Source organism: Gymnoscopelus microlampas (assembly GCF_963454915.1).
Source record: "Gymnoscopelus microlampas genome assembly, chromosome: 21".
Classification (NCBI taxonomy): Eukaryota; Metazoa; Chordata; class Actinopteri; order Myctophiformes; family Myctophidae; genus Gymnoscopelus; species Gymnoscopelus microlampas.
In genome coordinates this window covers 21132425-21157784 of record NC_139958.1, presented here as the reverse complement: position 1 = coordinate 21157784, position 25360 = coordinate 21132425, and the positions used below count along the sequence as shown (strand labels likewise).

Below are 25360 nucleotides of genomic sequence, written 5' to 3'. Positions count from 1 at the left end.
GTATTGTATCATTGGCCTACAGTATGACGCTCATTCTGTAGTGTTGCTCAGGCTCCACTCACACTTAATTGCCCTTAACCAGATGTTGTACCAATGTAATGGACCCAGTGGGCTGATTATTACGTAGTCATATTTAGACTAATTGGCTTAGTTATAGATTATAACCTTTTGGAAGCTTCCACAATCTAAAGTATCCCAGTTGACAGTGTTGTCATCGTTGAACTGCTCTGAATAATAGTTAAACACTTGAACCTGAGCGTCCCTACACGGGGGGGGGGGGTATTTTTGGTACGAGATTTGGTGTAGAGGGGGAAAAAAAGACTGGTCCAAGCTGGTCAACTAAGTGTTACTTTACGAGGATTTAAGTGGTTAAGTATCGCAGTCACACTCGCACCTAGTTTTTTTCGTGCCTCATCAGCGCACTACACTTTCAGCTCACGTCCCTCCACACTGCTGAAATATGAAAAGAATCAGCCAGCATGCTACTGGGGGTAGTCATCTCACTCCAAAACATAGCAACGGCACACACTCAGACGGGAAGAAGAGGCAGATAGATACGTAGATAGATAGATAGATAGATAGATAGATAGATAGATAGATAGATAGATAGATAGAGAGATCAATCAGTGGTTTTCAACCTTTTTCATATCAAGGTCCATTATTTATTCGACATTTGAACCACGGATCACCATTTCATGAGATTTAGGCTCTCAGACCCAAAACTTTGAGTATTCTATTGTCGTTGGATAAGATTTTGTCCACAATTCCATGCTGTATTGATGTTGGTCCCATAGGAGAGATAACAGGCAAACGTTGATCAAAATAATAATTATTTAATTAATGAATGCAGATGTTTAACAATAATTTATTGTTAAACATCTGCATTCAACCCTTACGGATCCATTTGGTTTCATTTTACGCTCTCAAGAGTTAAAGATCTTTAAGGGTACATTTGGTTACCAACTCTCCCTCATTTAGCTGGGGACCACCTGGAACCTCCTCAAGGACCACTGGTGGTCCCCGGACCACTGGTTGAGAACCACTGAGATAGCTTTTTATATGGCATGATGTGGATGTTTACTTTGACTAAATCTAGAGCTTCTGTTTTGAAGAGACCTTTTAGTCATGAAAACAAAAACAAACACTGTATGCATTTTGCTCTTCTGTTTCAAGCACCTTGAACGAATGGCTTTAGGAAGTAGTGATGCACTATGAGCAGGGCCACTACAGCGTCAGCAAACAAAGTTTGCTTTTCATTTGACCAGGGGCGGAACTCTGTGTGTGTGTGTGTGTGTGTGTGTGTGTGTGTGTGTGTGTGTGTGTGTGTGTGTGTGTGTGTGTGTGTGTGTGTGTGTGTGTGTGTGTGTGTGTGTGTGTGTGTGTGTGTGCGTGTGTGCTCTTCGTACTCTGACTTTCAACTATTCAACACAGTAGTAGCTAACCTATAACTATCCTATGAAGCAGTGGTTTTCTTTCAAACTTAAACATTTCAAGGTCTCCCCTTAACTCTAACAGTATACAAATGGAACCAAATGGACCCATTAGGGTCCATTTGGTTCCATTTGTATACTGTCAGAGTTACAGACTTCTAAGGGTCAATTTATAACCCCCTAAAGGAACTTTAAGAACCAATGCTATAAAGACTTATCGTATCTTATCTTATCTTATCTTATCTTATCTTATCTTGTCTTATCTTATCTTATCTTCCCCAAAGGCACGCCTAGGAGCTATATATAACTTCATATGGCCTTATGATGTAGCAAGCACGGGGTTGGACGGTAAAGACACTGAAAACATTTTTTTTTTACGCTGTAGAAATGTGAATTATTGAAATGATGGAGTAGAGTCATAGAGTAGGTCAGTGTATGTAAGCTACTTTGCCTGAAATGTGTGTGCCTGCCTGTGCGCTCGTGTGTGTGCGCCCGCGTGTGCATGCGCGTTGCGTGCCGCCCGCGTACTCGTGTGTGTGCGAGAGTGATAAAGAGTGTACATGTGTGCCTGTGTCTGCATGTACAGTACGTGTATGTACACTTGTGTGTAAGCACATGTAGTGTATGTGTGTGTGTGTGTGTTGCTGTACTTGTTGTGTGTAAGCATAAAGTATGTACTGTATGTGTGTTGTTGTTGTACTTGTGTGTAAGTGTAAGTATATGTACTGTATACAGTATATTGTTGTTGAACTTGTGTGTAAGCATACAGTATGGGCTGTGTGTGCAGTGGTGGAAAGTAGTAGTTTAACTCAAGTACTGTCCTTAAGTACAATTCCTGGGTATTTTTTACTTTACTGGAGTATTTCCCACTTGCCATACTTTTACTTCTACTCCATTACATCTCAGAGGCAAATATTGCACTTTTACTCCACTACAACTATAGTTACTTTTTTTGGTTATCATTACAAAGCATACATTTCAGCCCTCTATACTGTACAGTACACTTCGGCTGTTTGAAAATAGCACTTTACATTTTTGGAAAGTGCTACAGGGTTTAAAAACAAGAGGCACAAAAATAACAAAAGCAGGGCAAAAACAACAGACCCTTTCTTGGGGAAAAGAGTTGATTTAAAACTAATTAAAATACCTAAGAAAAAGCTTTGTTAAAAAGGTATGTTTTAGTCCATTTTTAAAAGCATCGGTAGATTGCGGGGCTCTCAAGGTCAGGGAGGGCAGAGTACTTGCCAATACTTTTGTACTTTTACTCAAGTACATTTTGAATACCGGACTTTCACTTGTAACAGTGTATGTCTACATTGTGGTATTGATTCTTTTACTTAAGTAAAAAAAATATGAGTACTTCTTCCGTCAATGTGTATGCGTGTTGATGTACTTTGTGTGTAAGAACACTGGAGCATCCTGCTGTGTTTTTCTTGGGGACCATCAAGAATGTTTATGTTTAAACAAGAGAAATCTCCCTCCTCCCAATGCCTCAGTGCCGTCAGCGCCATCTGCTGGCCGCGACGGTCAGTGTCAGCCTGCAGGATGATATCATTTAGTCCCCTCCCCTGGTTCTGTGTTTAATTCTGCCCATGTGTGGCTGGTGGAATTGGTCACTGTATTGAATTTGATGATCCATTATGGCTCAAACACAAGCTCCGTTTCCTCAGGGCAAGGAGAGGATATTACACAGGCAGCAGGGAAATCACACAGAGATTACAGTACCTGCTGACTTTATTGTCAGCCTGTTATACATAAACCAAGGCAGTAAGAGGCTTTATAGATTAAAAATGTACATCAATGAAGTAATCTGGCTAGTTAATGACGTCCAGCCCACCGGGCGATATATAGATTGCAATAATGGCCCTGTGATTACATGTGATAAGAAGTGCATAGTGAGCTATGTCTCGTATTTGTAATAAAGAGTATGCTGCTTACAGTATGTAAACTTGATGCCACCATGATCAATCAAATCCAAATGAGGATTTATACCTGCAATAAGGGGGCTACAGTATGTGGAAAATTACTAAAATGATCAATGTATGTAAAGCTTGTGAAGGAAGGCTTTTTAGTAAGAATGATCCTCAGTTAATTCTCTCAGCTATTTGAGGAGAAAAGCTTTTGTACATTTGGAGATTAATTTACAGTAGTAGTTGCTCTTTGAAGGCACATCAAGTATTAGCATGCGTTATGTTGAATTAAAATGTTCTACATCCAAATGTGTACAGTATGCATCAAGAATCTATGCTGTGTGCATGCTCTGAATACTGTATGTTTGGGGGAGTGTGTATATCACAGCATACACACTTGTAACTGACAATAACATCTAATACATAATGTAGTTACAGGTATATCCTTTGATATTTGATGGTGGTACTTTTGTAGCTTCATAAAAATAATGTCAGGCCACGTTTATTTATTCACAGGATCGCTTAAAAACTCTATTACAGTATGTCCATAGCCTATAGCACTGGTTCTGAATGTGGGGTCCGGGGATCCCCAGGGGTCCCTGAGGGGGTACCAGGGGGCTACCCCAGCTAAACGATTGATAGTTAGGAACCAAGTGGATGCTTTTGATTGATCGATTGATTGAATACTGTATTAACAGTTTGCAAAAAAAGCACAGAAAGTACAGTTTAATACAACTACAATGCTAAAAGGATTGAACCCAAGATGCTTACGCATCTGTAACTCTGTATAAATAGAATCAAATGGACCCTTACATGTCCATTTGGTTCTGTACACTCTCTGCGGATTGTGCAGTGTACTTTGGAGATAAAAAATGTTACAAATGGAGGTGCTTGAAATGAAAAGGGTTGAGAATCACTGGCCTATATAGCACATAAAACCTCGCCAATACCTTCCTATAGTGGGTGGATGGGTAATTAATACATTGTTCTTTCTTGTCTCCACAGTGAGCATCTGTCATGTGCTTTCACCTTCTTCCTCCATGGGGAGAGCAATGTGTGTACCAGTGTGGAGATCGTCCAACACCAGCCAGCCTATCACATCACCGAGGACCACATCCGCCTTGCACAGACCTCCACAACACCAGTACAAGGTGAGAAAGCAGAAACATTCCCATTAACCCATTAAGACCGGTAAAGCATCTGTCATTTTAGATTTTAACCACCGTAACCATTATTTTATACTTTGGCTATTCAAAAATAGCAGATATATTAATGCTCATATGAGCTATGAGCTTGTAGCTTGTAAGATCTGCTATTTTAGAAAAATCATCAACATTTATGCAAATCTTTGAATATATATATATATATATAATAGATATATGTTAAGCAAACATTAGAGTTAAAAAATATATGTATTCAAAGATTTGCACTAATGTTCCAAGATTTTTTTTAAATAGTATAAAATAATGGCTATAGCTCAAAACGAAAATGACACAGATGCGTTCCTGTTTTAAATGGGTTAACCACTTAAACCCTCTAGTGTTAGAGAACCGGACTTAAGTACTGTACTTTGACCGCTTTCTTCCATCTACACCACATCTCTTCGATCTACAAGCTCACAAGCCGTGAGCTTGCAGATCGGCCATTTTTGGCGAATGTTTCGCCCGCAGAATAGGCATGCTGGCGTTCAAGTGATTAAAGCTGCATGTCCTACCTGGGACAATTCCTGGATTTCAGCTTTAGCTTAATCTATCCTAGGGGCTGTCCAGACCAAGAATGATAACTATAAAGACCATTATAATGATATTGATGTGAGCAAACATGTTGATTTTGATTCGCTGTCAGTGTTCTATCGTTCATCTTTTAGTTCTGAAAGTGACCCCAGCGATGTCGTTCACCACTCTAGTTGTTGTTATAGACTGTGCCTTCCAAGCCATTATGATAACTTAATAGTTTCGATGTAGTTCTTGGTGTGAACAGCCCTCAAATCTGTGATATACTGTACACTGTAATCTCTGAATCTGTTTGCTTGTCTGTTCATCTGTCTGTCCGTCCGTCCGTCCATCCATCCATCCATCCATCCATCCCTCCCTTCTTCGTCCTGTCTCGTCCATGTTGTCTGTCCCCGTTAGTGATCCTGAGTCCCTACGGTCTCAGTGGCACTCTGACAGGTCAGGCTTATAAGATGAGCGACCCGGCGGTTCGGAAGCTGATGGAGGAGTGGAGTTACTTCTATCCCATGGTGCTTCGCCAGAAAGAGGGTAACACGGAGAAGGAGAAGGAGAAGGAGAAGGAGAAGGAGAAGGAGAAGGTGAAAGAAGATGGCGGGCAGGCCTACGACCCTCACTGTCACGTGGCGGTGGAGGTCATTGTAGGTATGGAAAAACTGGAATGTGCTTCTTGACGTTGAAACAGGAAAAGTATCTGTTTTTGCACAAACTTGCTTTTGCACAGTAAGGATTTTACTGACAATTTAATACTGTACAGTTTGTACACTCTCAGAGGATATTACTGTGTGCTGGTATTATAAGTCATTTTCGTAGCATCTCTGAATGGTAACACTTCAACATAATCTGCAGCTTCAAGGAAATATTAATCTCCAAATGGTTATTCATAACAACATTACACAATTAGACAAAAAAACAAAGTACTTCATGTTATTAAGCATTAGCTGAATTGAAGTGACTTTCTTTTGCTGAAAAACAATTGCACAGTAGCCTACTTCAGAAGAACTTAATTAAGGATCCAAGATACACTGTGACATTTTTAAAAAGCCTTTATTCCAGCATGGCTTAGTTAAAGATAAAAAATCAAATCATGTGGATCTCGGGATCCACATGGGAACGGCGTGTAACGTCAGCCGTATATGGCAGTGATTCTCAACCTTTTCAGGCTGTGACCCCCCAAAATAATCATAACTGGGGACCTCCCAAAATAATCATACTTGAACTGGGGACCACCCCCCCCCCCCATCCTGATAAGCACTTGGAGTTGAGGCATTCAATTTATTTTGACTCGGTTCCACTGATAAATATTGTGAAGATAGCAAAGTTAGCTTAATGGCAGCATAAGAAATGAGGTGCTGATCGATCCAGCAGTCTGCAAGATCCGGACCATCATACAGACACAGACAGACCAATCCTCTTATGAACGTCCCACAGAGCGACACCGCAAAAACATGCAAGGTGACGAACGCGTTTCAGCTCAACAAGCCTTCATCAGGGTCCACTCTTTATGTTATTCTCTTCTCCCGCCTCAGTACCTAATAAAAGCACACTGAAAGTCCTCCCACCTTAAGAACACCCAGAGAACACATTAGATTCTGGTGATTCTACACCGGGGAGAGCAAAACCGCAAGAAAAACAACTCCGCATTGATTAGCCCTCAGTCTGCATTGTGGGCTCTCAGGCAGTCTGAGATTCAGGTAATTGTGGATGCGATGCTATTGAAGTGTGCTTCAGCTGCAGTGTTCTTCAGAGGCCTCTGACGCCTCTCGGGGGGGGGGGGGGGGGGGGGGGGGGATAGTGGATCAGAGGGAAAGGAGAGCAGCAGAGAAGACAGGAGCAGAGGAGACGGAGAGGTGAGGCCCGCGGGAGAGATACACACAGCTCTGTGTAATCAGATCTCATCGACTGTCTGACCCCGACGCATTGATTTGACCCGATTGAAATCAAAGCCTAATAGTAGCAGTGCCTTTTACACCTTGAGAAGAAAGCCTACAGTACTGTACTGCATGTACTATAGCCTGAGGCGCGTGGAACGATAGCGGACGGGTGTGTGAAGAGGCGTTTGAGAGGGTGTTTTATCTGAATAACAAGCTGATAAGCGTGTGAGTATATCCGTGGATAAGAATTCGGGCCATTATAGCGACTGCACAAGGAGGTTATGTTATTTTACAGCTCAGAAAAAAGTGCACTGAGTGAAGTCCTCAGTGTTAATTTAACACTGAAAGTGTACAAAATAAATGTAACCAAATGGACCCGGATAAATGAACACTGCGTGACGGAATAAATAACAGAGCACTCAGGCCAGGCCACTTTAACATTAGATTGATATTAATTAATACTGTATAACATTTACCATTTGATATGCTTTAAGCTGCAGTATTGGTGCGGTATGTTCTGACTGTTATACTACTACTTACTTTTTTATAATTATTTTCTTTGAATCTTTTTAGGTGGGGTGAGGATGACCTACCCAGCAGCCTTTGTGCTGATCGCCCAGGGGGACCTACCTGTACAACAGCCCCCTCCAGCACCTGGAGCTCAGGGCTTCAGTAGAGACTCGCACCACTGCAGTGTACCCCTCACCCCCCCCACCTCGCCTGAACAACCCTGCTCAGGTACCAACTCACATACTGTACATCATCATCATCATTATCTCTCTCTTCCCCTCTCTCTCTCTCTCTCTCTCTCTCTCTCTCTCTCTCTCTCTCTCTCTCTCTCTCTCTCTCTGTCACGCACGCACGCGCGCACACACACACACACACACACACACACACACACACACACACACACACACACACACACACACACACACACACACACACACACACACACACACACACACACAATCAGGCCGTAGTGGCAGCAGTATTGCATCATGTACAGTATAATTAAAATAGAACAGACTTCACTATATTTGTTCAACAATTTATTAATGAAAGAATTACAGTTATTGTGCACATGATTGCAAAGATTGTTATGAGATCTTGAACAAACGTACTATAATTTGGAGTGTAAAAACAATCTGCTGAGAAAGTAGGCCTTGATGAATGATTCGGGTTTATAGCGCAGTGAAACTGTTTAGCAAACCTCCTAGTTCCTTGATCAACATTAATTAAGCTCCCTAAATTAACTTGAAACCAATTAAGACTACTGACACAAACTGCCAACAAATCAAGTAGGGAAAACACGGCAGATCTAAACAAGCATATAGCTGCGTGCTGGCTGTTTACCAGTAGTTGTCAATGCTGTTTGCATATATCCAAAATTAATGTTCACAGAAACATAATCGTCCACTAATGTATTCAGTTTGGGAAATATATTAAAACAAAACAAGGCAAGCTAAATTTACCGCTTAAGCCATCATTTGCCGTAAGCTGAATAACAAAAATAGCAGATCTACCAGCTCTACAAGCTGTAGAACTTGTATGAACTTATAGATCTGCTATTTTCGTTTTTATCTTATAAAAATCTTGCCTATAACGATATGCCCCAAATAGCGAAGCCAGGTTGAAAGTGATTAACTGTAGATCATTGCTGTCGGGCAGAAACCTTGTATCTCCATATTTCATATATTTTCATTTTTTTCGTAAATTAATGCCCGACTATACAAGAGTGTCACACAAAAGTAGTGAAAATAGCTGAACAAGCGAACAACACCTCAATTGTAAATCAGGTATTTTCACTATTCTCGGTTTTATCTGTTTATTTTTTATTTTATAATAATATAAAGTTCCACCCAACAGCGACGATATACAACTGTAACTGAAATGGCTGTTGTCAGTCCTATAATTGTCTACTAACGCAACCTTTTCATTCTCTGTCATTTCAGCGGACAGTGGCTTTGTAACCTCAGCCTCCAGTGTCCCCGTCACACATGACAACAGCATGGGGGTCCCCAACCTTAGCCCAAAGCATTCTGATAAGAAACTGACTAATCAGCTGATCCATCAAGCCTGGAGGCAGAGCTATCTAAGCCAGCCTCAACACAAGTAAGATCACTTACATCATTCAGGCTCATTTTATATTACCAGCTATTACATCTTTGCACTTATGAATGGATGGCATTATTGCTGTTAATGTGCGGTGACATGATTAACACCCCGGCGTGCCTGTTTGCTCCCAGATGGAGCCAGCCCAGCAGCGTGATGCCTAAGAAGGATGTTCCCAACGGTGTGACCACGTGGGACTTCAGCGACCCAGGGACAAGAGCCCCCTGCAGCTGCTCCAGGTTGTCAGACAGAACGTAGTGTTCCCACCGTACGCCCCTAGACGTTTAGCACAGTGATTATCGACGGTTTCCATTTCAAGGACCTCCGGTTTGATACGCATGAGGCCACGGACCCCCATTTGAAATGATTTTGGTTTTAATCTCTGGGACCCCCGATCTACTGTGAAATCCTCTGTTTTTATTTAACTCTGAGAGTGTACAAATGGACCTTACGGGTCCATTTGGTTCCATTTGTACACTCTCAGAGTTACAGACCCGTATGGGTTCATTTGGACCAGTGGTGGTCCCTGTACCCGATGTTGAGAACCAGTGGTTTAGCATAACAGCAGGGTACCTGGATAGACATGCTAGCCATGTTTTCACACCTTTGAGAAAATTCATTTAAATTAAAGCCTTGCTGCCGGCAGTTAGTCGAGACGACATGCAGAATATTTCCAAGTTGAAATTAGCATATTGCTGAAAATGTTTTATTTAACATTTTTACACGCTTACATTACAACCAATGAACAGTATTTTTGTGATAATTGTGAATTAATCACAATGTACATATACACCTTACAAGTTTACAAAAAGACTTCCCTTAATCCAGACCAGAGCAACAAGGTAAAGAAAAGAAAATCTGGTTTGACACATACATTGTGTGATAAAAATCCAAACACAGCAACAGCATTCATAACAGTGCACCATTAATTGATGAGAGAGTTAATTTGGAATGTGACAGCTCTGTTGTTTTTAACTCTAGTCTTCATCACATTGAACAGACATTCAGAGACACTTGTTACTATCAATTGAAGCAAGAGGTGCATTTAAGCAGTTAATGTTTTGTTAAGCGGGGGGAAAAAATGCTGACTCGCAACGCACAGACTGTTTTGCTTGTGTGCGACATTAAATAATTTATCACAAGTAAGACAACTTGCAAAATGACCTTGAAAGAGACTCGATCAGACTCTGCTGCGGTACATAATGTATTGTTGTTTTTTGCTTGGTTGTATTGCAGGTTAAAACAGCAGAAGCAGAACCCAACCACCTCCTCCTCTGTCAACACTCCAAATGGCTCCGGTGCCACTCAATCCTCTGGAGTCTCCATATATCCTCCCTCCTTGCCAAAGCACAAGACCAGTGACAAGTCGGAAAAGTCCGACAAACAGTCCAAGAGGCCCGCCATGACTCCCTTCCACCACCGCCTGTGCGTCACCCAGGAGCCATGCATGGAACAGGAATCCTCCGGAGGACCCCAACTGGGGAGTCTTGGGGCTCTGGAAGCGCCCTTGGAGTCCCTACACGCCATGCCCAACTGCAAGTACCCCAAACCCCTGTCAGCAGACAGGAAAGCTCCAGAGTCCCTCCTCCACTCCCCTGTCTCTCCACTTCCCCCCACACTCAGCCCACATCCCCGGGTGCAGGACCCAGACGTCTTGGATCCCCCGGTGGAAATGCCTCAGTGTCCAGATGCGCTTTCTGGATTGGGGGTGATGCCCAGTGAGACTGCACTTTATTCAGCCTCGCTGGGTCCGAGGGATAGCGGGGCCAGCTGGTGGAGAGGCTTCAGGACCCCGAGAACTGATAAGGCTGACTTCAGACCCGGAGAACTTCCCATTGATAGATTAGGGGAAGTAAAGATGGAGATAGGCACTGAGGGAGCTGCACTAAAAAGGTGAGGAGAGTTAGAGACATCGGGCAGGGACATGTTTCTCAAAACTTTGGGATGAGTCCCTTGGAGGAAGGGCCCAGGGGACCATAAAAGTAGATGTGTAGAGGTGGCAGAAGAAGAGGAACACACTAAGAAAGATATGGGTATCATAATTGGGATGGTTGTTGAAAGGATGTACTTGGTCTCTTTTTATTAGATAAGGATAACAAGGGCAACATAAGTAAGCAATGCATTGTTTATACAGTATACCTGCAGCACGTTTCTAAACCAAGGTTACAAAGTGCTTCACAATGAAATTCTAACAATTATTCACATAGCATCAAGCAGCCAGGATATGATACAAATGAACAATGCAGTATGAAAAGCACAATAATATGCAATGGGTGGGGGATATCTATTAAATCATTCATCAACAAGAGCAGACACTTGTTTTAATGTACTAAATATTATATTATATTTGTCCTTGATATGAAAATGTTTGAGAACCACTGCCTTAGCTTAGACAACCTGCCTCTGCATCACACACTTATTACATATGTATTTTCCTCTCCTACAGACTATACATGCAGACACAAAAGCGATTTAAACTCTCAGAGGAGAGGATTAGGGACCACATCCATACCCTGGACCTTCTCCAGCAGCCAGGGGGGGAGGGGTTGCGAGAGCCCGGGGATGACCCCTATGACTTCAAGGAGGGAGATATTGAATACACATTCTCCACATCCAAGAGGCTCAAGGTCCTGGGGCGAGACCCTAGCAAGAAGACCAAGGTAATGCATTCAATAAAGTGTTTGCTATGATTGCTTAACTTCCAATGTCTTTATTGGGTCATGATTTCTTGACACCCTGGCCAATGCTCCACACGTCCTAGAATCTTCTCCCTCCAGGCTCCCATGCTGTGAAATGACCTCCCGCTTGCAGTCAGAACTGCAATCTCACTCCCTTTTTTCCACCGCAGTCTGAAAACTCACCTCTCCACTCCACCTCACACTCTTGTTGCTTTTGATAGATGTTAGTTATACTATTCAGATTTGATTACTTGTTCATGTACAGTGGTTGTACCTTCATAATGTCAGGGGTGGCACCCCTCTGGCGCCTCTGTGGTACCACCTACTTTTGTGGTACCGCTTTTTTCTCTGTGGTGCCACTAGATGGCGGCAGAGAGCAACTAATGCCCAGACATAGGCAGGTTGTGTCTATTTGAGACAGGGCTGCTTTCAGTCAACAGATAAAAGCTGCAATTGAAGCTGAACTTGTTGAGAAGTGAAACAAATAATTGTATGGGTTATATTATCAAGATGTATTTTGGTAAATTGCACTCAGTGGGCTACTAAATATAACCCTCAGGAATGAAAGGGTGAATGCATTTCAAAGTGATTGTTATTTTTATTTTTTGTAAACATAGAAAATAATGCAGTCCTTAGGATGAATTCAAAAGCAATTGTTTCTTTAAACACAACTGTGTTCCATGGTGGAAGAAGTACACAGACATTTTACTTAAGTAAAAGTAGCAATACCACAATATAGAAATACTCTATTACAACTAAAAGGCCTGTGTTCAAAATGTTACTTAGCCTAAGTAGCCTAACTAGTAACTAAAGTTTTCAAATAATTGTAGTGGAGTAAAAGTACAATATTTGCCTCTGCAGATGTAGTGGAGTAGAAGTAAAAGTACAGTAATACTCCAGTAAAGTAAAATACACCTCAACATTATTCATTAATTTCTAAGCGCCCCAACTTGGAATCAAACCCTGCTCTGCAAATTGTAAGGCCAACCTCTACTCCACTACACTACTGGTACAGTGATAAGTCTGTGGGGTCAGGACGTGTGTCGTTCTCTATGTTCTGTGCACTACTCCTCGGAAAGTCAGATAAAAAGCTTGCAGCTCCCAAAGCTGCTACTGTCTGAGAGCAGTAACTAGTAACTATAGTAGTCAACTAAAAGCATTATAAACTACTGTCCGGCACAATTATATTGTTTTAGAATGTGAAACAGAGTTAAATGAACACAGGAGAGTATAATGTACAAACTAACTAAGGACCCCAATTTAAACAAGCCATATGGCTTTCTTATTCCTATTTAGCAGCCAGCTTCCTATTTAGTTGACCTTGGATTTGAACTGTACTTTCATGTGCTTTTTGTCTGCAAACTTCTAAATAAAGTATTCAATCAATCAAAACACTTTTCATGGTTGGAAAAACAGAGAGAGAATGAGAGTTTTCATCTGAAGAATTGCTGGGATCCACAGAAAATCTCTGCTATCAGTCTGTCTGTCAACGACATGCAACAACATGCAAATTAACTGGTTTAGCACCTTGGCCAGGGTCTTTTGTTTGTATAGCCACACTTCATTGTCATCACAATGGACTTAGAGCCCAGGAGTTGTGGCCTCCCCCCACACACACACAAGCACACTTTTTCAATTGCAGTTTGTTTTCATTTGATTTTAAGTGGATTTGCTAGTTTCGTTTTTAGTTTGTGAAAAGGCTTAGTTTTAGTTGAGTTTTTAAATTAGTTTCAGTGCTAATTTTAGTTGTATTATTGTAAGGGTAGTCAGGGGCAATATTCAACAAGCTCAGAATAGTGAAAATGGCAGATCTACAAGCTCACAACACGTTGCATTGCTACAACTGCTGTTGTCATCGGCTGTGTGGAGACAGAAATGAAAATTGATTCAGATTTGTTGCTTCATCATTCTGAATCAGCTTTGCTTAATCATTCATCAAAAGTTATGGAAGCTCTAATGAAGGAACGGGACTCAACTGGTGACGTTGCGTCAGAAAGATTCATCAGACTTACAAACATCCCATCAGAGAGAATTTGATGCATTTGGGGTTGACCTTAAAAATGCAGTCGATGCCCACTGAAGACAGAGAGAAAAACTCTAAAAATGTAATGAAAACAAAGTGCAATTGAAAACATGTAGTCAAACAAAAATACAAATGTGTGCGTGTGTGAGGATAAAATCTCTGTTGATTTATTTCTGAGAGGGTAGCCTAAAAATGTATGTATCCACTAGTAAAGTTACTCTGGTTTGGTAACAAAATGTAAAGTGCGTTATAAATAAAATCCATTATTATTATTATTATTATTATTACTCTCAGAAAGTAGCAGCTTTGGGAGCTGCAAGCTTTTTATCTGACTTTCCAAGGAGTAGTGCACAGAACATAGAGAACGAGACACGTCCTGACCCCACAGATTTATCACTGTACCAGTAGTGTAGTGGAGTAGAGAGTGGTCTTACAGGTTACAGAGCAGGGTTTGATTCCAGGTTAGGGTGCCTAGAACTTACATGTGCATAATGTTGAGGTGTTTTTTTACTTTACTGGAGTATTACTGTACTTTTACTTCTACTCCACTACATCTGCAGAGGCAAATATTGTACTTTCACTCCACTACAATTATTTGAAAGCTTTAGTTACTTTGCAGATATAAATTGTTATATTATAAAACATACATATTAACCACTTTAGCCCTATTTTATACCACAGCCATTCGAAAATAGCCGTTCTACAAGGTAGATCAGCTACTTTAAAACATTTTAGTACTTTTGGTACTTTAAGTATATTTTGATGCCAATACCGTTGTACTTTTACTCAAGTAACATTGCACTGTTACAGCTGGAAGTGAGATGGCCCATTCTGTGTGTAGTGTCTTCAGATCTCATACAGCCATCATGTTTACTGTACCAATAGTCTAGAGGTTAGTGAGATGGTTCTCCAAGGATGGAGGTCAGGGTACAATTCTTGCTTGGGTTGCATAGAACCTTGGGAAACATGTTGAGGTGTTGAGATGCAGATATAAATTGTTATATTATAAAACATACATATTAACCACTTTAGCCCTTTTTATACCACGGCCATTTGAAAATAGCCGATCTACAAGGTAGATTGGCTACTTTAAAACATTTTAGTACTTTTGGAACTTTAAGTATATTTTGATGCCAATACCTTTGTACTTTTACTCAAGTAACATTTTGAACACAGGCCTTTTAGTTGTAATAGAGTATTTTTATATTGTGGTATTGCTTTTACTTTAGTAAAATGTCTGTGCACTTCTTCCACCATGAAACACAGTTGTGTTTAAAGAAACAATTGCTTTTGAATTCATCCTAAGGACTATGCATTATTTTCTATGTTTACAAAAAATAAAAATAACATTCACTTTTAAATGCATTCACCCTTCCCCTGTTGGTAATAATGTACTGTAGAGTTCATGGACTCACATGCGCCACATGGTGGCCGTTCAGCCACACTACAACTTAAAAAAAGGTGTCAAATGTGGCACCACCAAGTAGTAGTGGCGCCTCTGTGGCACCACAGAGGCACTCAGATGGTATTACTGCCATTCTCAAGTGCTAACCACTGTAGCAATAGCATGTTGTTTTGACAGATGCTTCCTTTGATGTTTTTCAGGTATCCTTGTTTCTCTGAAGCACTAAATTGTTTTCTTTACACTACTTAAGTACTATTTACCATGTCGTTTGTGGAGTAGGGGCATACTTATCACTGTATAAGAGCCTACTAAATGCCTAAATTGTAATTATAAATTGCAATGTAGCTCATGCGTCCATCAAGATGTTGAGATGTAACTATAGAAGAGTAGAGGATACTGAATTATTCACTTGGCCTTTCTGTACAGGTGTTGTTTTGTATACATTATGAAATGTAACTGAAGATGTTCTTTTCTTCTATTGCATCTATCAGGGAGAAGATATAACCAGCAATGGTGCACTGAATGATGGGAAAGATGCCATGTCCATTTTCAGCTCGGCACCCAAAATAGGTTAGGCATGAAATGTCAAGAAATGTCATTATGTCCATCCATTACCCAGGGTACAGTGTGTGTGTGTGTGTGTGTGTGTGTGTGTGTGTGTGTGTGTGTGTGTGTGTGTGTGTGTGTGTGTGTGTGGAATCACATGTTGAGGGCCCTCAACATGTTGTAGAAACACTATTTCCCCAGCAGCCTTCTAGGGTCCTGGTGGCTGCAACCTGCGACTCACACAGCCCTCTGGAAAGGCTGCCCTGCTTTGCAGAGATAAGCGCATCGCAGAGCTCTCCTTTAATAATCAAATCAGCTGAATGGCCTGCTGGAACTGCCCCTCCATCCCTCCAACAAATCACTCACTGCAAATACAGAACTCTGCAGTGATGAGTGCTCTCTCATCTCATCTCTTCAAGCGAACATTTTTAACTCAAATCTTTGCTTCTGGGGGGTCCCTGGAACAAAATATTTTGAGATGGGGGTGGGCGGCCAAATAAATATCATTTTGGGGGTCCTCGACATGGAAAAGCTTGAGAACTTCTGATATAGCAACAAACGTTTTTCAGAAAACTGGATTTAGAATATATTTTTTAGATGCGTTCCAGGATTGAATGGGTTAATGAGTATAGTATATACTTTCATCAGTGTTCTAAGCATTATTTGTACCTGTGTTGTAGATGACGAGACAGCTCAAGATGAAGGAGCGACCAAAGCCAGCCCTTCTTTGACCAGAGAGAGAGACCTGGTCGTCAACATCTCTGACCTGGATAACATCTTTGATGAGGATGAAGAGGAATTAGGGGTGAGACAACAGCATACAGTAGTTGCACGTGGTCTCACTCTGGTCTCATAGTATGCAGATAATCATATATCCTCATAGAAGATGCTGGGTGAGATTAATCATAATAGAATTGAGAAGGAAAGCTCCCATACTTAAATGCTCCTACACACAATTATTGCTGTTGTTGTTCATGTTCATGTTCATGTTCATGTTCATGTTCATGTTCATGTTCATGTTCATGTTCATGTTCATGTTCATGTTCATGTGGTTATTGTGAGAGCACATGTGACCGTTTGTACTGTTTGATCTTTGTACAACTTATCTCTACTACAAATGCATTCTTTTGACAAAATAGTTGTGTGTAATTGAGGATAATTTTCTAGTCATCCAGGAATGCATTCTGTCCTTAAATAATGATGATTGAATTGGATTCTCAGACCACCTACCCCAACCAGCACTCTACCAAGATTCCAGTGTCAACGGAAGACCGTCCGGTTGGGAAAGAGGGGAGAGTGGCAGTACCTTATCCTTCAAGTGAGTTCACGTTAACTAATAAGTACAATGAGCACAGTGTAACCACATTGAGCAGCCCATTATAGGCAACATTTTTGGAAATCCCTACAAAATTGCAAAAACTTCTCACATCGTAACACGTTGTGAGCTTGTAGACTGGCTATTTTCGCTATTTGGCACACAGCGAATTATATAGGGCTAAAATATTTGCTCGTAAGTGATCATCATGATGGTAATCTACATCCAGTGCATTTATCTGTGGTAAAAAGCATTTTGGAGTTTGGAATAACCACTACAAGTTTTATGTCTCCCCACCCCTAATCTGTCTTTCTTCCTGTCTCTCTCCACCTCTCTCTCCTTTCAGCAGTAGCAGACCTCCAGCGCATGTTCCCAACCCCTCCGTCTCTGGAGCAGCACCCAGCTTTCTCCCCCATCATGTCGTATCGGGACATCCCCAGCCAGGAGCCTCCTGCGCCCACGGGTGTGTCTGAACAGGTGTGGCTGGGCCCCTTGGCGTCATATACCCAGTTCACTGAACACAGGATGGAGATGGAGGAATCTCTGGCCAGCCCAAGACCTGAAGACGCAAAGGTGAGGTGGATGTGTGGTCACCGTGACTGTAACATGTAGTATTATCAATGATGATTGAACCATAATGTCAGTTATCTGATAACTGTACCAACTTACTCTTACAATATATGGATGTACACTAATAATGTTTAGTCAGTTACTTACTCAGAGTTACTTACTTATTTACAGGTACAGGTAGTTACAGTAGGTACTTTGTTATTGGTAGTTAGTTAGTTACTAGTTACAGGTAGTTTTGTGTCATTTGAAGACGTGCTACTTATTTATCTCTGCAATTGAAATGTGAGCAGTGAAAATCGGTTGAAATAAAGATTGTAACATTATGAGGCTGCAATAGGTTTCTAATGATGTATTAACTAAGTGATTAATCAGTATGTATTACTAAATATTTCCAAATATTTTCACAAAATTAAACTTATCTTGTCACCTCAGACGAAATAAACCTTCCCTGAGTGCTATGATAGAAATTCTCAATTCTCTATGTTGTGTCCTATCTCCAGCCACAGATGGGTTCCTCCATGTTTGCCCCACTGTGCAATCTGCCTAGCCAGTGTCTGCCGCCACTCAAGATCCCAGAGCAGTGCTACTACCGTCCTTCTTGGGCCCTCCTACCCAAAATGGAGCACTACTCCTCAGTCATGCACCTCCAGCAAGCGCCCTTCATCAGGGATGGTTACACGTGAGTGGTCACTTATGGTATTTGCTGCTCCTTTGTGACCGAGAAACGTAGGGTGCTTCATGAAATATTATTAGACCATTGCTTTTAAAGACTTTTAAATTAAAAAGTTCTACCCGCTTTGTATGAAGCTTTTAATGACTTACCTTCTTGTTGTCTGACTATCATTTCTTGTGTGTCCTCTTTTGTGGGTCTGTACACATCTATCCTTCAGTAATATCCCCAGTGTCCCCAGTATGGACCAGGAATATGCACAGATGAGTGCCAACACTCCGTCAGTGGGCACGACAGTTGGCATCCTCCCGTCTCCCGCCACCCCTCGTTTCTCTGTGCCAACCCCGCGTACCCCTCGTACTCCAAGGGGTATAAACACAGCAGGCTCTGGGCAGGGCTCTGTGAAGCAGGATGGTACTGAACTCAGCTCTCCGGCCTCAACCCCTTCCACCAGCCTGCCTCTTAGCTCAGTGGATCCCCATGCCCGGCCGGGACCCCCGCTCCCGGAGGCCCACAGCCTGTATGCGGCCCTCCTCCTCTCTGACTCCGTTCTCAACGTCTTTAAGGACCGCAACTTTGACAGCTGCTGCATCTGTGCCTGCAATATGAACGTCAAAGGAGCAGATGTTGGCGTTTACATCCCTGATTCCACCTGCGAGGATCAGTATCGCTGCATGTGCGGCTTCAGCGCTATTGTCAACCGCCGGCTGGCCCACGGCACGGGACTCTTCTTGGAGGATGAACTGGATATTTTCGGACGGGGTTCTGAGGTGGGCAGGGCAGCCGAAAAGAGGCTGGCTCTGTGCCAGCGTGACCCCCCCATGGGTGATCCAAAGGCCAAGCGGCCACAGGATGGACCCCCCGTCCCTCCTTCGGTCATGGTCCTCCTTCAGGAACAGTGCTCCCAACCAATCTCGTCCTTGGCATCGCTTCACCTCCCCCCGCCGTGTTCCTGCCACGGCCTCAAAGGGGCGCTGCTTCAGAGCTGGATGGCTGACAAGCAGTGGGCTGATGGGAGCGATGCCTGTGTTGAGTGTTACAATGCTCTGGAACAGGGGCTTCAGTATGTAGACAACCCTGCTGGAGGGAAGGTCGATCCAGCCGTTGTGAGGAGTACTGCGCTTCACTCCTGGCCTCACACTAATGGTAAGGAGATATGATTCATGGCAAATGTTTTACTCCGTTGTACGATGGTGTCGTGCGCCGAAAATAGCAGATCTAAAAGCTAACAATGCGGTGCATTGTGAGCTTGTAGATCTGCTATTCTCGGCACAGGACACTGTCCTACAACCGAGTATAAATCAGGCCTCAGATACTACTTGGGTATTGAAATACACATGCCATGAAAGGAAATCAAAGCATGCTTTGGAAACAAGATCATTTTTTTAAAAGTTGGATTTACAGTTTAGGCATCTATTTACGCAGATTTATTCATCTATATGGCATTGAATGTAACATTCCATTGAGATTGTGATAGTGTTAGGAGTATAGATTTTTATGGCATTTGTAATCACTCACTTCAATAACAATCTTTACGATGAAAGAGCATGTTTACTTATGATACTTTTTAGCTTAAAATATTTCGTGATATTCCAGTATTTGTTTATATTGATTGGGGTTCAAATGTTATGTCTTTTTGTTAGTTATGGCCTGTTGTGTGACGTCAAAATTGTGTATTGATGTGTTTTATGTGGGTTTGTGTGTTTTGTCGATGTGTGTGGGCTGTTGTGTGCTTGCAACTGTGCATGCATGCTTTTGTGTGTGTGTGTGTGTGTGTGTGTGTGTGTGTGTGTGTGTGTGTGTGTGTGTGTGTGTGTGTGTGTGTGTGTGTGTGTGTGTGTGTGTGTGTGTGTGTGTGTGTGTGTGTGTGTGTGTGTGTGTGTGTGTGCGTGTGTGCGTGTGTGTGTGTTCCTCTCTGCAGTGATGGACATGAGCATGCTGTCGTCGCAGGACGTGGTGCGCATGCTGCTGTCCCTGCAGCCGTTCCTGCAGGATGCCATTCAGAAGAAGAGAACAGGAAGGACATGGGACAACATCCAACACGTGCAAGGACCGCTCACATGGCAGCAGTTCCACAAGATGGCAGGGAGAGGCTCGTATGGTGAGTCACCTCTCGTCGGTTAATTTTCCGACCTTGGTCCAAAGACGCTTTATGATCTACTGCAACTAGACAGAGAGATACAAAATAAGTAGTGAGGTAGTCTCGCGTAGCCAGATGATCAGAGATCTCTGCCTACTGATATGTCTGGTGACATCTAAATTCAACGAATGGGCTAAAACTGGGTGGAAACCATTCTGAAATGTTGCAAATATACAATACAATATCACAGAACCAATGCAAAGACTTTAAGGCGATCATTCATATTTTGTGATGGTATCGGGATTGGTTTTCAAAGCAATGGTTGTACAGTAGGTTTGTTAGTGCTGGTTTTCTTCTCCATCCAAGCCCATTCAATGAATTTAGATTTCCCTAGACGTATGAGTAGGCAGAGATCTGTGATGGTGATGGCCTGGCTAGGCGGGACTAGTAGTAAGGTAAGGATAATTGTGGCCTCGCTGCAGCAGCAGCGAGCACACTATTGACGTTCTCATTATTTCTTTATTCTCCCCAAAAGTTTGGCACCTAACTACTCCTACATACTTACACTTAGAAACTCCATTCAAACTGTAAAAAACAGCTTACTGTGGACACATGTGCTTTTTTTTATTTTTTTATTTTTAGCATTTGTAGTTTTGGAAATATTCAACTTAAAGTGCCCAATGCATTGTCAATGCGGCAATGGACATTTAAAGGGAAACAAGTACAAACTTTGGCAGGCTACTAATCCTACATACTTACACCTAGTAACCCCATTCATACTTTAAAATGAGCATCTTACTGTGGACATGTTTGCCTGAAAATGAATCTTTGAAATGTTTCATAGGTTTAGAAATGTACTCCTAAAAGTTTTGGCACCTCAAACAACGCTTTCACCTAGAAACTCCATTCACACTTTTTATAATTCATCTTACTGTGGACACAAATGCTTGAACTTTTTACTTTGAAATGTTTTATAGCTTTTGAGATATTTAACTTTAAGCGCCCAATGCATTGTCAATGGCAATGGATATAGAGCACCGAAGTCTGACGTCACTGCCAGTAGAGGGCCAGTAGAGGGCGCTGTTCCAGGGTTACTGTGGACATGTATGCTTGAGATTGACACAGTGGTTCTTACTTATCATGTTCACTTGCCTGCTATTCAGTGAAAGATTAGATAAAGGTAAAAGCGCCAGGTAAAAGTTGGAAAGATGCTCCTGCGGGATTGGAACTCAGGACCTTCTGCATGTAAGGCCCGTATCTTAACCACTGCTCCACCATGGTTCATACTAATGCAAGTAAGTATGTAGGACTAGAGGCCTGCCAAAGTTTGGGCCTTTAATATCTTTCTGCAAATGTCTCTTAGTACTGTTGAAGCGTTCTTTTGTACGTTAGCCCTCAGTTAGGAAAGTTGAAATAGTCCAGCATTGAACTATAGGAGGACTGGGAATTGAACATGGAATGTCTGTGCTGAGAGTCTATTCATTATACCACTACACCATCACTCAGCAGATGTCTTCTAAAATTCTTGAAGCGTTCTTTTGTATGTTAACCTTCAGTTAGTAAAGTTTAATTACTTCGGCATTTAAAGCTGCATTATTATAACTATTATTTTTTGGCTTTAAAGTGAGCCCACATTGTTTCATTAGGAACACTATTTTCTAGTTAAAAATAAGATATCAAAAATATATAAAATTGAAGACTTGGAGTCTGCCTGGCTATCTGCACTTGAACTGACCATGTTAGCTTAAAATATGAACTATTCTTAGATATAGATATAGACACTGGAGCTTGATATTAAAGCAGCACTATGCATGTAAAAAATATATTTTTGATCCACTATACAAGTGACACTGGTGGCTTGATATTAATCCATTAAGACCGGGAACGCATCTGTGTCATTTTAAGATTTCTTTGGCTATTAAAAAATTGCAGCTATATTAGATTGTAGATCTGCTATTTTTGAAAAATCCTGAAAATGTGTGCAAATCTTTGATTATATATTTTTTAAAGCGAACATTTGTAAAATATTTTGTTCCAGGGACCCCCAGAAGCAAAGATTTGAGTTACAAATGTTCGCTTTAAAAAATATGTATTCAAAGATTTGCAAAAAATGCAGATCTACAAGCTCATAGCTCGGCACTCTATGAGCTTGTATATCTGCTATTTTTTGAATTGCCAAAGAAATCTGAAAATGACACAGATACGTTCCCGGTCTTAATGGGTTAAAGTGGCCCATCTTATTAGACTGCGGCCCACTAACCATGTCCTATTTCTCACCTCTCTCTTTCTTCAAGGTTCGGAGGAGTCTCCCGAGCCCCTTCCTATCCCTCCACTGTTGCTGGGTTATGACCGTGAGCGTGACTTCATGGCTCTGTCCCCCTTCGCGTTGCCCTTCTGGGAGAAGCTACTGCTGGAGCCCTATGGCGGCCAGAGAGACGTGGCCTACCTGGTGCTCTGTCCCAACTGCCCCTCTCTGCTGGCTGGGGCCAAGGCCTTCTTCCAGGAGCTCAGCGCCGTCTATGAGGTATTATTATGCTTCATTTATTCCAGTGATCCTCAAAACTTTTTCATTTCAAGGACACCTACTTTGGATATGCATTAGGCCATGGACCCCCATTTGATACCAATTCTTAAATCTCTGGGGATTCCAATCTACATGGTAAAATCCTCAGTGTTTATTCAACTCTGAGAGTGTACCAATGGAACCAAATTTGGATTCTGTTTGTACGCTCTCAGAGTTATAGACACCAGGGGTCCATTAGGACCCCTGGTGGTCCCCAGACCCAGTGTTGAGAAACAGTGATTTAACCACTTAAACCCCATATGGGTAACCGGAGTCCCTCAGGGCTCAACACTGTTGTCTTTTTTTTCTGTTATTTTGGGAAACGCTTTTGCTGAAAATAGCCGATCGACAAGCTCACAACGCGTTGCGTTCTGAGCTTGTCGATCTGCCATTTTTCTTAGCTTTCCCCACACAATACTGATGCTGGCGTTTAAGTGGTTAACTTTTTTTTTTATTACACCAAAATTGCAAATACATCTTCCCGATGACTCAAATGTCCCAGTTGTTACAGAAGAAATCCATGAACTCTGGCTTGTGTTTTTTGCCACTTGTAGACGTGTCGTCTGGGGAAGCACCGTCCTCTGGCTAAGGTGTCCAGAGACGGGCTGGTCCATGTGGGGGAGGTGGTGGAAGCAGACACACTAGAGGAGCAGCATGTGGACCAGTGGTTCACTGGGCCCTGGGCTGGACAGCAGCACACAGACAACCTCAACAAACTCAAACTCTATGCTTACACCTGTAGGCAGCAGCTAGGTGAGAGACATTCGCATTACCTGGAATCTGGGTTATGGAAATGAGTTTAACCCATTCAATCCGGGAACGCATCTGTGTCATTTTAAGATTTCTTTGGCCATTCAAAAATAGCAGATATACAAGCTTGTAGATCTGCCATTTTTGAAGAAAAATGCAAATTTGTGGACATCTTTGAATATATATATTTTTAAAGCGAACATTTGTAAAATATTTTGTTCCAGGGACTGCTTTAAAAAGTATATATTCAAAGATTTGCACAAATTCCCACGATTTTTGAAAAAATAGCAGATCTACAAGCTCATAGCGTGGCACTCTGTGCCGCGCTATGAGCTTGTAGAGAGCTTGTATCTCTGCTATTTTTGAATAGCCAAAGAAATCTAAAACGACACAGATACTTTCCCGGTCTAAATGGGTTAAAAATGATGATACATTTGAATGATCTGCACAATACAGTGCTAGGGTAAGTTTATACTATTCTATTATCCTGCATGTTTATTCTGTCCTATAAATAGAAGAACAGTGTATTCATGTATTCTCCTCGTTGTTCTTTTATGTTTTATGATCGCAGCTCCCCAGTTGTCAGCCCTGCCTCTGGACAGCAGTCTATTGGTGCCCCCCAAGCCACAGCCTCCGCCAGCCTCCACGTCGCCAACCCAGCCTGCGTCTTCTGGCCAGCCCCAGGCCCCTAGCCTCGGGGGCCCTGATGGAGAGGTGGCTCCGGGGGCCCACAGCTCAGGAAACACTCCAACCCCAACTGGAGCTGCCTCGGGGCAGCCGGGAGACACCGCCCAAGGAGGGACCAATGAGTCTAAAGGGCCTCCTAGTTCCACTTCGCCAACCAGCGCATCAGCAGAACACCTTGAATTGTAAGTTCCATCAACTCGAGGAACATTTGTCTATTGCTATGCTAACATGTTGATACACATGTATGCTATTCCCTCTGACAAGTTGTGCAGAACCACGCACCATTTGTTTATATTGGCTACACTGTTCTTTACCTGGGTAGAAGTGATGTGCGCGTGCTTGCAGCCAGTCGGTTCACATTATTTTGTACAGTAGCTAGCTACAGTAGCTAATAGGGCATTAACAGAATAATCGAATATTCGACTATCAAACCACTATTCGACCACTGTACTGTACATCAAAGTCGATTATTCGAAGAAAAAGAAGACAAAAAAAGTGGCTTTTCTACAGCAGACACGCAGCTGTGAGCTCTGGTGTTGGTAGTTTCATGGTTGATTGTTGTCAAATCATTTCATACTGTATGTGAGGTTGTGCCTAGGGCTGTCCCCTAAAAGTCGACGCGTCGGGCAAGGAGCCTGACGTCGACTCGCATTCCTTGAGTCGAGTCAAAATGTATTATTATTTTTTTAATAATCAAATGGATGAATCGAATATTCGAATACTTACAGGTCGAATAAGTCGAATGCTAAACATCACTATTCGTGCTTGCCCTAGTAGCTAGCCCTCTCAAATCACAATGGGGGCATGGTTTGCATTATTTGTTAGAGGGAATATCATACACGCTGTTGAAAGGAATGCCCTGATGTTAGAGTATAATGCTGTGTGGGCCTTTCACTCTTCAACCAGCCATAAATACAGTATGATACATAAGTCATGTAAACTTCTTCTAATAGTTAGGATGGGTAAATGCAGAGGACACTTTTAATGTATTTGCAAATGTACAGTGACAAAATACCC

At 42.1% G+C, this 25360-nt stretch overlaps 1 protein-coding gene across 2 annotated transcripts in view; it reads left to right on the top strand.

Annotated features, from left to right (window-relative positions):
* LOC311037088 (mediator of RNA polymerase II transcription subunit 13-like) overlaps positions 1 to 25360 on the top strand; it is a 162412-nt gene that overhangs the window by 93361 nt on the left and 43691 nt on the right. The window contains exons 5-21 of one of the 2 annotated variants that reach the window (XM_084046167.1): positions 4346 to 4491; positions 5473 to 5715; positions 7518 to 7682; positions 8897 to 9056; positions 9191 to 9295; positions 10293 to 10949; positions 11503 to 11716; positions 15654 to 15732; positions 16389 to 16513; positions 16930 to 17026; positions 17373 to 17596; positions 18094 to 18272; positions 18484 to 19409; positions 20185 to 20364; positions 22638 to 22867; positions 23461 to 23659; positions 24228 to 24525. In XM_084046167.1, coding sequence (XP_083902293.1) covers positions 4346 to 4491; positions 5473 to 5715; positions 7518 to 7682; positions 8897 to 9056; positions 9191 to 9295; positions 10293 to 10949; positions 11503 to 11716; positions 15654 to 15732; positions 16389 to 16513; positions 16930 to 17026; positions 17373 to 17596; positions 18094 to 18272; positions 18484 to 19409; positions 20185 to 20364; positions 22638 to 22867; positions 23461 to 23659; positions 24228 to 24525 — 4227 coding nt within the window. Of the gene's footprint in view, positions 1 to 4345; positions 4492 to 5472; positions 5716 to 7517; positions 7683 to 8896; positions 9057 to 9190; positions 9296 to 10292; positions 10950 to 11502; positions 11717 to 15653; positions 15733 to 16388; positions 16514 to 16929; positions 17027 to 17369; positions 17597 to 18093; positions 18273 to 18483; positions 19410 to 20184; positions 20365 to 22637; positions 22868 to 23460; positions 23660 to 24227; positions 24526 to 25360 lie in introns of both variants that reach the window. The other variant, XM_084046166.1, reaches the window with a different exon arrangement.